At 59.8% G+C, this 12,180-nt stretch overlaps 1 protein-coding gene across 2 annotated transcripts in view; it reads right to left on the reverse strand.

The window, feature by feature from the left end:
* Positions 1–4,192: 4,192 nt before the first annotated feature.
* The window catches only part of SMARCC1 (SWI/SNF related BAF chromatin remodeling complex subunit C1), a 76,594-nt gene continuing 68,606 nt past the window's right edge, over positions 4,193–12,180 (reverse strand). For both annotated transcript variants that reach the window (XM_071560334.1, XM_071560333.1), the window contains 2 exons: positions 7,908–8,057; positions 4,193–6,024 (listed from right to left, as the gene is read on the reverse strand). In XM_071560334.1, coding sequence (XP_071416435.1) covers positions 5,945–6,024; positions 7,908–8,057 — 230 coding nt within the window. In that variant the 3' untranslated portion in view covers positions 4,193–5,944. The remainder of the gene's footprint in view (positions 6,025–7,907; positions 8,058–12,180) is intronic.

Here is a 12,180-nt window from a genome sequence, read left to right on the forward strand (position 1 = left end):
CTGGGGAGGGCAATTCCCGCTCCCACCGACCCTTGGGGAGGGCAATTCCCGCTCCCACCGACACTTGGGGAGGGCAATTCCTGCTCTGACACCTGGTGTGCTCAGGAAGCGGCACTGCCCCAATGCCCGAGGGGTCCCTGGCTTGGGGAAGGGGCACAGTCCTGATGCTCGAGGGGTCCCTGGCTGTGCCAGACCTGCCAGAGGGGCAGAGCCCCCGCTCCTGCTCTCCCAGACACAGCCATTCCCAATCCACAGAGCTCTGTGGCTGCAGAGAGGAAAGGTGGGAGAGGTTTAATAATCACCTGTCACAGCTCTGAGCTGGAAGAGAAAGAAAAAACCTGAGTGAAGTGACACCAAGAGGCTTCGGGGAGAAGAGATGGCAGCGAGTGCATCCCAGGGGTGGGGCATTGCATTCCAAGGACAGAGCACTGTGACCCAGGGATGGGACATTGTCCCCAGGATGGAGCACTGTCCCCAGGATGGAGCACCGCGTTCCAAGGATGCAGCACTGTGTCCCCAGGACCAACAACTGCATCCCAAGGACAGCACTGTGTCCCCAGGATGGGGCTCTGTGTCCCAAGGACAGCATTGTGTCCCCAGGATGGGGCTCTGTGTCCCCAGGACAGAGCACTGTCCCCAGGACGGAGGTCTGTGTCCCCAGGACGGAACTCTGTGTCCCCAGGATGGGGCTCTGTGTCCCAAGGATGGGGCTCTGTGTCCCCAGGATGGAGCTCTGTGTCCCCAGGATGGAGCTCTGTGTCCCCAGGATGGAGCTCTGTGTCCCCAGGATGGGGCTCTGTGTCCCCAGGATGGAGCTCTGTGTCCCCAGGACAGAGCACTGTGTCCCCAGGACAGAGCACTGTCCCCAGGATGGGGCTCTGTGTCCCCAGGATGGAGCTCTGTGTCCCCAGGATGGGCCTCTGTGTCCCCAGGATGGAGCTCTGTGTCCCCAGGATGGGGCTCTGTGTCCCCAGGATGGAGCTCTGTGTCCCCAGGATGGGGCTCTGTGTCCCCAGGACAAAGCACTGTCCCCAGGATGGAGCTCTGTGTCCCCAGGACAGAGCACTGTCCCCAGGACCACCCACTGCATCCCAAGGACAGAGCGCTGCATCCCAAGGATGGAGCGCCACATCCAAGGACACATCACGGCACCTCCAGCTGCATCCAGCGCCTTCTGTCTGTGAACGTGCCCAGCCTGCACAGGGGTGACAAATAAAACTGTCACAGGCTGGGGGGAGTCACCCTGAGCAACAGCACCATTCCCACACCTTCCTCCTTCCCGGCTGGAGAATCCGGTTTAGTTCTTGTGATTTTGCCAAGAGGGCACTAAAGGCCCTTCAGAAAAGCTTTTTATCTTCGGGGGTTTTCTTTCATTGCTGCTGGAAATGCGGGTGAATCAAAGCAGCTGTTTCACAGTCAGGACAAGGAGCAAAGGCAGCCCCTTCATCCCACTGAAATGAAGGGAAAGGCCCGGGAGGGTGGAGGAGCTGAGCCCTGGTGTGCCTGGAGCAGGAACACACATCTCATCCCTCCCACCCCGGGGCAGGGCTGTTTGAAACCCTCCAGGTCCCTGTTGGCTGGATCAGGGTCTCGGAGCCGGGAGGCACCATCAGTCCGGACACGCGGGCAGCAGCAGCTGCATCCCGGTGCTGGAATGCCGGGAGCACGCCTGGAATGCTGCTGGCTCGGACCGACACAGGTTGTTGCTGGAAGGACAGAAAATGAAGGATCTGGGGGAGAATTCCCGACCGTCTCCCGCGGTTTCCCTCCAGGAGCATCCCGAGGGTTCCCAGGGCTGCTGGAAGGGTCCCCGAGCCGTGACCCGGTGGCGTCCCGCGGTGCCACTGAAAGGGACATTCCCAGACGGGCGGCACAGGCGGCCGGGCAGGGCCGGCACAGACAAAGGGCGACTGTTCCTGGAGAGCCGGGACGGGATGGGAAGGGACGGCCCAGCCCTTGGCAGGTCACCCAGAGCCCCCTGTCACCTCCTGTCTGGGGCACGTCCCCTCTGTGGGGCTGGGGGGATTCTCCAGGGGACGGTTCCTATAAACCCTCCCGAGGGACAAGAGGAGCTTCCAGCCTCCCAAACCCTTCGGAAGTTTCCCACCAGAAAGGCACAGGGCTGTGGGACAGCGTCGGGGGGACACACACCCGTCGGGCGGGGGACACAAACAGCAGCTCCCGAGGCCCTGGGGTGGGTTTGGTACCACCAGGCGGGGCAGGGGCAGGGCTGGGGAGCTCCTGGGATGTGGGAACGGGCAGTGCCAGCGCCTGTTCCTGCTCCTGCCCTCCTGCCCCAGGAAAGGAACCCCACGGGGCAGCTCCTCTCGAGCAGCACCAACCCCGGGGGAAGAGGCAAAGCCCTCCCAGCCGGTGGCAGTGGGAGGGACAGGAATCTGCTGCTGCAGCACAAGAGCTCATTCCAGCAGGTAATTCCCTTTATCCGAATGACACCTTGGATTCAAACGACCCCACTGTGCTTCTGGAACAGACACACAGCCAGTTGGGAGCTCTGCCCTAACCCTGCCCTCGAGGCCACTGTACCCAGGCCAAAAATCTGCAAATTCAGTCCCTAACCCAGCTCTGACCTGGCCCTCGCCCCAGCCCAGCTGGGCACCCAAACACCCACAGCAGAGTCAGAATCCCAGAATGGTTTGGGATGGAGGGACCTGAAGGATCATCCAGTGCCACCCCTGCCACGGGCAGGGACACCTCCCACTGTCCCAGGGTGCTCCAGCCTGGCCTTGGACACTCCCAGGGATGGGACAGCCACAGCTGCTCTGGGAAATCCATCCCAGTCCCTGCCCACCCTCTCAGCCAGGAATCCCTTCCCAATGTCCCACCTGTCCCTGCCCTCTGGCAGTGGGAAGCCATTCCCTGTGTCCTGTCCCTCCCTCCCTTGTCCCCAGTCCCTCTCCAGCTCTCCTGGAGCCCCTTCAGGCCCTGCCAGGGGCTCTCAGGTGTCCCTGGAGCCTTCTCTTCTCCAGGTGACCCCCCCCAGCTCTCCCAGCCTGGCTCCAGCCCAGAGGGGCTCCAGCCCTGGGGCATCTCCGGGGCCTCCTCTGGGCTCTCCAGCAGCTCCACGTCCTTGGGCTGTTGTTCCCAGGGCTGGGGCAGCTCTGCAGGGTTTGGGGTCTCACAGAATCCCCCCCATTCTGCTGCCCACACTGTGGGACCAGCCCAGGGCACAGGGGGGTCCTGGCTGGGGCATGTCCAGCCTCTCACCCTCCAGCATTCCCAAACTGGAATCCCAAACCTCATCCAGACTTTGGCTCCCTCACTCCAGGCCTGCCCAGCCCCTCCAGCTGCTCTGGAGGCTGCAAATAGAAAAAACTGTTCAAAAATTGGCATTCTGTTTTACCACATTCTGTGCATCCCTCAGGAAAAAGACCTCCAACAAGGGAGGAGGGAAAACGGCTCAGGTGAGAGGGTGAGACCCCCAGGGACAAGCCCTGCTGGAATTCAGAGATCCAAGAGCCCCTTCCCCCTCCTCCCTGCCCTGTGGGAGCAGCACCAGGAGCCCCCTGAGGGCTGTTCAGTAGGAGACTCCAGCCAGGCCATCCAAGGAGCAATTCCCAGCTGGGGATGTGGCTTGGTGGGGTGTGCTGGGCCCAGGGCTGTTCCTTCCCAGGGAACTGGGGACTCTGGGCATTCTGGGGTCCTGGGAAGTGCTGCTGCTTCTTCCAAGGGAAAGGCTCTCACTGGGTGAAGCAGCAGGAATGGCTGGAATAAAATCCAGGTTGGATTCTGGTTTCAGCTTAATCAGAAAGGAACCCCCTCCCTGCAGCCCCCAGAGCCCCGTGGGAGGGGAGGGAAGAGCAGCAGAATTAAACAATTAGAGGGTGGATGGAGGAGCCCAACCCTCCCCATCCCAACCTGCCACCTCCGAGCTCTCCTTCCAAGTGGGATCCAGCTGGGAGCAGGGGCTGGAGCCGGTGGGGAACCTGCTGCTCCACCTCCCCTGCTTCACCAGGCTTTGAAAGCTCCAACGGCCCTTCCACAGCAGCACATTCCGAGCCTGTGAAGAGCCTTCCCCTCCTTTTCCCTCCCTCCCTCCCTCAGGTGTCTCCCCCCAGCCCAGGCTTTGTGGCTGTTCCACTGAGGTTCCCACCAGCCCCAAAGTAGCCCCAGATCACACCAATCCCCAGCTCAGCCCGCACACAAAGGCAAAGCAGACTCCACAAACTCCACAGGCTTTGTACAAAACCCACTTTTTTTTGCTTTTATTTCACAAAATCGGGCGGGTGCTGCAGGAATCAAACGGGCCCTATACAGAGATCAGGTGAAAAACCAGCACGAGGATTATTTATACAGGAACAAACAGTGTCAGGGTCCAGGGGGCGGCAGGATCAGCACGAGGACAGTAAAAAATAGTCTCCTCCTGGATCCCTGGTATTGATCACGCTAAAAACAACCTGAGGTTACTCTAATGGCCCACGGGCTGCCCCCGAGACCCCCCACTCACCCCAGCCCAGGAGGGAGGGAGGGGAGCCCTGGCAGGGGAGGCAGAGGGAGCTGAAGGACCAGCCAGTCCTCACTGTCTGAAGGGTGGAAGAGGTTTGGGGGCTCCAGGATGTTTGAGAGCCCCTCCAGTCCCTCCTCAGGCCCCACTGGCCCCTCCAGCCCAGGGGCAGCCCCAGGCCTGGGCAGGGAACCCCAAACCCCCCCGGGGCAGGGGGAGGGCGGAGAGCCCAAACCAGGGGCAGGAAAGGATTTTTTGCAGGTTTTTTGCCAAGTTTGGCAGCCTGGAGGTCTCACCAAGTGCCCCCAGACGTGCCTGGTGAGGCTGTTCCCTCCCAGCCCCTGGGAGGTGCCCCAGCTGCCCCCAGCCCCCAGGAGGTAGTTCTGGCATTCCCATCCCAGCCATCCCAACCCAATCCCAAACTCTAGCACTTCTTCACTACCTACTTTATCTTTTTTTTGTGTGTTTTCTTCATTTTAAAAAGTACAAAGTATATGCTCCAAAAAGAGGGACTAAAAACGGGGGTTATTCCTCAGTTGGCTACGGCACCAAACTACTCAGGGGGAAGGTCCAACTACCACCTCCAAAGGCAAAGGAAAGGTAAAAACTGGAGCAGGAAAGCTCCTCCCACTGAGTGGTTTATTCCAATGGATTCACTGCTGGCTTCATTCCCAGGGAGCAGCATTTCCTTAATAACTTACTGGGCACCCCGAGGGACACGCTGCCCACCCCTGTGTGCCCTCCTGCCCTGCTGCCAGCACTGGTTTGGCATCTCAGCCTGGTGCTCTGCTCTGCCCACAGACCCCAAGGGTTAACCCACCCCAGGGTGGGCTCGTGCCCCGTCCCACAGCTCAGCCCCTGTGCCCACCCCAAACCCTGGACCATCCCACCCTTCCCGGGAGAAGCCACAGCTCAAAGCACCAAGAGGAGGAAACCAGCGTGGGGCTCTGCCAGGCAGGCAGGGCAGGGGAGAGGGACTGCCAGCAGCAACATGGGGCACCCCTGGCACCCCTGCCCTCCAGCCTTCCCAGGGAATGCCACAGGGAGAGGGACTGCCAGCAGCAACACGGGGCACCCCTGGCACCCCTGCCCTCCAGCCTTCCCAGGGAATGCCACAGGGAGAGGGACTGGCAGCAGCAACACGGGGCACCCCTGGCACCCCTGCCCTCCAGCCTTCCCAGGGAATGCCACAGGGAGAGGGACTGGCAGCAGCAACACGGGGCACCCCTGGCACCCCTGCCCTCCAGCCTTCCCAGGGAATGCCACAGGGAGAGGGACTGCCAGCAGCAACACGGGGCACCCCTGCCCTCCAGCCGTACCAAGGGATGCCACGTCCTGCTGGGGAGGGGAAGGAAGGAGGAACCGCGTGTGAGTCATACCCAGCCATGGGGGAGGTGACACCCCAGGGGACAGAGGGGACCGAGGAACTCCCGTTGGGTCACCCCCAGGTTGCTGGACGTCCCTTCCCCGCGCCGGGGCTGCCTATGGAGCGCTGGAGGCCGCGGGGGCTCCGGACGGAGGGGGGGTCACTCCTTCTGCCGGAGGGGCCGCCGGGGCCGGGTCTGCAACAGGACACGGGGGGGGCATGGGGTGGGCAGCACTCTGGGCACACACACACAGCCAGGGGCATGCAGGGGCACCCACACGTACCCAGGGGCATCCCATCCACAGCCAGGGGCAACCACCCACACCCACACACACCCAGGGGCATCCCATCCACACCCAGGGGCACCCACACACACACCCCCACAGTCAGGGGCACCCACTCACACACACACACACCCAGGAGCACACAGGGCACCCACACACAGCCAGGGACACCCCACCCATACCCACCCACAGACCCAGACACACACCCCAGGGGCACCCAGACACAGCCAGGGACATCCCATCCACACCCACACACAGCCATGGGCAACCAGGGGCACCCACACCCTCCAGGGACATCCCATCCACACACCCACCCACCCAGGGGCACCCAGGGCACCCACACACAGCCAGGGGCACCCCCCCCACACCCGGGGGCATCCCCCCCCCCAGGGGTCCCCAGGCCACAGAGCTGTGTCTGTCCCACAGGAATGGCCCAGCCTGAGGCTCTGCTGCACCTTCAATGAGCTCTTCCACCACGTGAAATCCGTGGAAGAGGAAAGAGCTCCCATCTTTTCACAGACAAGATGCCAAGGATGCAGCTCAGCAGCTGGCAAAGTTCGTGCCAAGCGACTTCCAGAGCTGGAAGTGACTCCTCTCCCCTCCCAGCTCTGCCCTGGAGCCCAAACTGTGGCTCTGTCCTGGGTCAAGGAGGTGGAACAGCAGATTTTCCACGGACAGAGCCCTCTGAAGAGGGGTGGGTTAAAGCTGAGGATTCCAGGGATGCAGCAGGAGGAGGAGGGAAGGAGGCAGGGACAGGGAAGGGCAGCTTCGTGCCCAGAGAGGAGACACTAATGGAACATGACTGACTTGTTTAGCAGGGGAGGAAAAAGGAGAAATTAATATAAGGGAAGAGAGCAAACAGGAATATAACCTGACACGAGACATTCCCAGTGGTAGAGGCTCAGGAAAAAGGAAGGAAAACTAAGCTGGAGGAGGAGAAGAATTAGAGCAAAAATAGCATCAGTTGGAGTATTTCCCACCACGGCTGGTGAGCACCAGTGAGTCAGTCCCAGCTCCTGCAGCTCCTGCAGCTCCAGCCAAACGAGATGGGCTTTCCCCAGGGATGGTCTGGGAGGGGCACTGGGAGTGACCCCAATCCCTGCCCCTCTGGGACAGTCCCACTGAGTGCTCTGGGGGGCAGACCCCTGTGCTGAGGCAGAGCAGCAGCTGGGCCTGGGGGGGACTAATAATGGCCAATTCATGGAGGGATCCCTGGCTGAGAATTCCCCTGGAACTCCCCCTGTGCTGCCTTTCCCCTCCTGGCTTTGGCCACATCCCCACTCTGGCTCTGTGACACCCACACTGGGGCTGCTGACTCAGCTGCTTTTTTGGCTGCCATAAATCAACTTCGTGCAGGTTTTACATTGGGAATGTTCCTTCTCTGGTTTATCTTCTGCCTCCTCCTAATCAGGACTTCCCTGCTCCCACTTCAGGGTGTCAAGTTTTGGGCAAGGAATTATTGAACTGGATTCTATTCTGGTCTCTTCAACATTTGAGTGAATTCCTGACTCTCCATTGAGCCAGGAGAGGTTTTTGATCCTCACTACTAAGCCTCACTATCATTATAAATAAAATAAGGGATGTTATAAATAAAATAAAGGACGATGGAGTGTGTTTGGATGCCCAGAGGGGAGAGGAGCACTTAAAGCTTCAAGCACATCCCTGGCACCCTCCCGGGCTGGCAGCGAGCACAGATCCCGCTGTTCCCGCAGGAATCAGAGGGGTTTGCCCTGCAAGGCCTTTCCCAGGGGCAGAGCAGCCCCAGCAGGGCCATCCCAGGCTGGAATTCACTTACACATCCCATTGGGAGCCGCCAGAGGCCCCCGTGGGCCCAGCAGGTTCCCGGGCATCGGTGCCATCCCCGGCGGGGCGATGGTGGCTGGCACAGTCGGCATCATCCGGCCTGGCAGGGGCTGCCCCGGGATCATGGGCCCTGCCATCTGACCTGCGGGCACAGACAGACACCAGGTGAGGCCGGGGGGGGTGGGAGGGGAAAACAGAGGGGAGCTGTGGGCAGAGGCAGCTCTGAATGCCCAAGAACGCCTCGCAATGCCCAGGGAACAGACTGGCCCAGGGACGGCCATGGGGCACCAGGGGGGGACAGCAATCCCAAAGCTGGCACTGACCCCACCACGGGGCACTGGGCACCTCCTGGGGACAGCAATGCCAGGGCTGGCACTGACCCCACCACGGGGCACTGGGCACCTCCTGGGGACAGCAATGCCAGGGCTGGCACTGACCCCACCATGGGACACCTCTGGGCACAGCAATGTCAGGGCTGGCACTGACCCCACCATGGGCACCTCTGGGCACAGCAATGTCAGGGCTGGCACTGACCCCACCATGGGACACCTGGTGGGCACAGCAATGCCAGGGCTGGCACTGACCCCACCATGGGACACCTCTGGGCACAGCAATGCCAGGGCTGGCACTGACCCCACCATGGGGCACTGGGCACCTCCTGGGGACAGCAATGCCAGGGTTGGCACTGACCCCACCATGGGACACCTGGTGGGCACAGCAATGCCAGGGCTGGCACTGACCCCACCATGGGACACCTCTGGGGACAGCAATGCCAGGGTTGGCACTGACCCCACCATGGGGCACTGGGCACCTGGTGGGGACAGCAATGTCAGGGCTGGCAGTGACCCCACCATGGGGCACTGGTGGAGCCCAGGCAAGGGGAAGGGCAGGGCTGGGATACCCAGGCTGCAGAGGGGAGCACTGGGTGGGGTGGGAAGGAGCGGCCCTGAAGCCCCAGGGACTCACTGAACGAGGGGACTGAGATCACTCACTGGGCAGGAATTGCTGCCACTGGCCCTGTTCACTGTGAGGAGGATCCCAACATTCTTCCTCCCAAACCAGCTCTGGAGGAGCCCTTTCCATGGCAGCTGCCCAAGGAACTGCTGCAACCACCTGGCCCTGGCCACCTCCAGCCTGGGTGGTGCTTTCAAACCTCAGAAAGCTGCAGATGTGACTCCACATGATCCAGTTACAGATGATTTTTACACTCCCATGCAAGGAAATGTTTCAGTGGGAAAGCAACGACTGGACCTGGACTGTAACAGCTCCTTCCACCCCAGCCCAGGGAAGGGGGGAAAGGAATGAGATGCCAGAACCTTCCAGCACAAGCAGAGCAATCAGAGCCACACAGGGACTAAGGCAAGGGAGGGGGAGCTCTGGACTTGGGATCGGGTCAACACTTTGGCACAAACTCTGTTAATTCTTGGGCTCAGCTCTGGAACAACAACCCTGTGCCCAAGTATTGGCTTGGCTGCCCCATCCCTGGAGTGTCCCAGGCCAGGATGGGCTTGGAGCAGCCTGGGACAGTGGGAGGTGTCCCTGCCCATGGCAGGGGGTGGAATGTGACAGGATTTGTCCCTTCCAAGCCAAACCATTCCATGATTTTATGATTCCCTCCATGCTGGTTGGCTCCTGTTGGACATGTGGTGTGTGGGGGCAGCTGGGCCCAAAGTCAGGATTTCCCCCCAGTTTGCAGGAGACAGATGTGGGCACCTCTGCAGTGCCAGCACAGACCCAGCACCTGGAACTGCAGCTGGAACTGCAGCTGGGCTGGAACACCAAAACAGTAACCCCCAAAGGGATAAAATCCTGTGCCAGCAGCAATGGTGGCCACAGGGCAGGACAGGGAGGGTCCACTTAACAACCAAACCCCTTCACTTCTGACATGTCCTCACAACTCCAACTCCAAACTGGTATTTTCCTGGGAAAATGTCTCTTCTCCTGCTCCACTGACCTGGGGATTCCTGGTCAACTCAAAGCATTCCAGTGGGATCAAAACAGAACTGGATGGAGTGGTGGACTTGGCACAGAGGCTCGGGCACAGAGCAGTGCCCCTGGGCACCTGGAGAAAGTTGGCATGGGAAGGAGCCTGGAGCCAGGCTGGGAGAGCTGGGGGGTCACCTGGAGAAGAGAAGGCTCCAGGGACACCTGAGAGCCCCTGGCAGGGCCTGAAGGGGCTCCAGAAGAGCTGGAGAGGGACTGGGGACAAGGGAGGGAGGGCCAGGACACAGGGAATGGCTTCCCACTGCCAGAGGGCAGGGACAGGTGGGAAAGGTCATCCACTTCCAAACCCCAAAGACTCAGAGGGTTTCACAGCAGGAGGAACTCACAGCTCTGAGGGGTGTCATTCACTGCCAAAATTAAGAGTGACCAGGGAATAAAAACATGAACTGGAATGACACAGCTTTGTTTGAGGAGGTCGTGAAAGCTGGAACTGAGGATGTGAGGCCAGGGAAGATGGAACTGGGAATTTGGGGAGGCCAGGGAAGCTGGAACTGAGGATGTGAGGCCAGGGAAGCTGGGACTGAGGATGTGAGGCCAGGGAAGATGGAACTGGGAATTTGGGGAGGCCAGGGAAGCTGGAACTGAGGATGTGAGGCCAGGGAAGCTGGGACTGAGGATGTGAGGCCAGGGAAGATGGAACTGGGAATTTGGGGAGGCCAGGGAAGCTGAAACTGGGAATGTGAGGCCAGGGAAGCTGGAACTGGGAATGTGAGGCCAGGGAAGCTGGAACTGGGAATGTGAGGCCAAGGAAGCTGGAACTGAGGAATTCCCAGCCTGGACATGCTGCCTGAGCAGCCTTGAGCACTTGGCTGTTCCTCCCAACACCACAGGCCCACAAGTCTCTCCTCACTAATGAAGTGATTCATATTAAAAAGCCTCTCCTGAAACTGAATCAGACTTCACTGCACACTGAGTGGCTTCACACAAAGCAGTGGGCAAGGGAAGGGCTGCCCAACCTGCAGGACACAAGGAGTCAAGGACTGGTTTATATTCCAATCAACCCCAGTCGAGTTAAACCACCATTGGACAGAAATTAAATCTACTGGAAAAATGATGTTTTGTCATAAATTCCAAGTGTGCCCCAGCCCTGGGAGTGTCCCAGGCCAGGCTGGAGCACTCTGGGACAGTGGGAGGTGTCCCTGTCCATGGCAGGGGTGGCACTGGGTGATCCTTAAGGTCCCTTCCCACCCAAGCCCTTCTGGGATTCTACAACTCCAAATCTCCCAGTGATGCTCACTGGGAAGTTCCCTCCTACATGGACTGAGGAGTCTGGAGAGTTTTCTGCCCTCTTAAACCCTGGAGATGAAACTTGACAGGCTCCATGAGCTGAGAAACTCCTGTGTGGGAATCCAGGGGCTGGTGCCCATTTCTGCCCTTCCTGACACAGAAGGCAAGAATTTTATCTCATAATTAGCTGAGGGATCTTGCAGAGGGTCAGTCCTGTCCCAGCCCAGGAGTCCTGAACACTCCAGCTGGGAGTAACCAGCCAGGCTGGGATTAAACACGGGGAAATTCCTGCCACCATATCCAGCCAGGCTGGGATTAACCACAGGGCAATTCCTGCCACCACACACCCAACCAAACTGGGATTAACCACAAAGGAATTCCTGTCACCACACACCCAACCAAACTGGGATTAAGCAGAGAGCAATTCCTGCCACTACCATGGCAAAGCCAAACTCCAGTTTCTACAAACGTTTTTCTTTTCCATTGTACAAGAGAAACTGCTCCAAGACAGTGGCTGAAGCAGAAAATGTGGAAGTGTGACCTACATAGGAGGGCGAGCTTAGGAACAGCAGCCACGGGAAGAGATAAAGCCAAAAGGTTCAATAAAACCAGATTTATCAGACTAAAAAAAGCCCTTTGCACGTTGGAGACTGGGGAGGTTTCCCATCGCTCCAAAGGATTCCACTGCTCTGAACTGTCGCTTCTCATTCCAGGGATGGCTGAGGAACCACTTTCAAAGGCTCTCCAAGGTATTTCTCTCTATCAAACGAGCCTCTCCCTCTATTAAATCAGCTCCTCCAGGGGCACTGGGTGATGAACAGCTCCAGGGCTGCTTCACTGGAGCAGGAGCTGGGGCTGAGCCAAACCCTCCGCACAGCTCTGCCTTCCCCTGCCCAGGGACAGCCCTGGGAGGGCAGAGAGGGGCAGGGGCTGGGGGTTGCAATGGGGCTGGGGCTGGGGCAGGGACAGGGGCAGGGGCTGGGGCAGGGGGGCAGGAGCTGGGGCAGGGGCTGGGGCAGGGGGGCAGGAACTGG

The sequence above is a fragment of the Pithys albifrons genome, chromosome 7, assembly GCF_047495875.1.
Source record: "Pithys albifrons albifrons isolate INPA30051 chromosome 7, PitAlb_v1, whole genome shotgun sequence".
NCBI classification, from domain to species: Eukaryota; Metazoa; Chordata; class Aves; order Passeriformes; family Thamnophilidae; genus Pithys; species Pithys albifrons.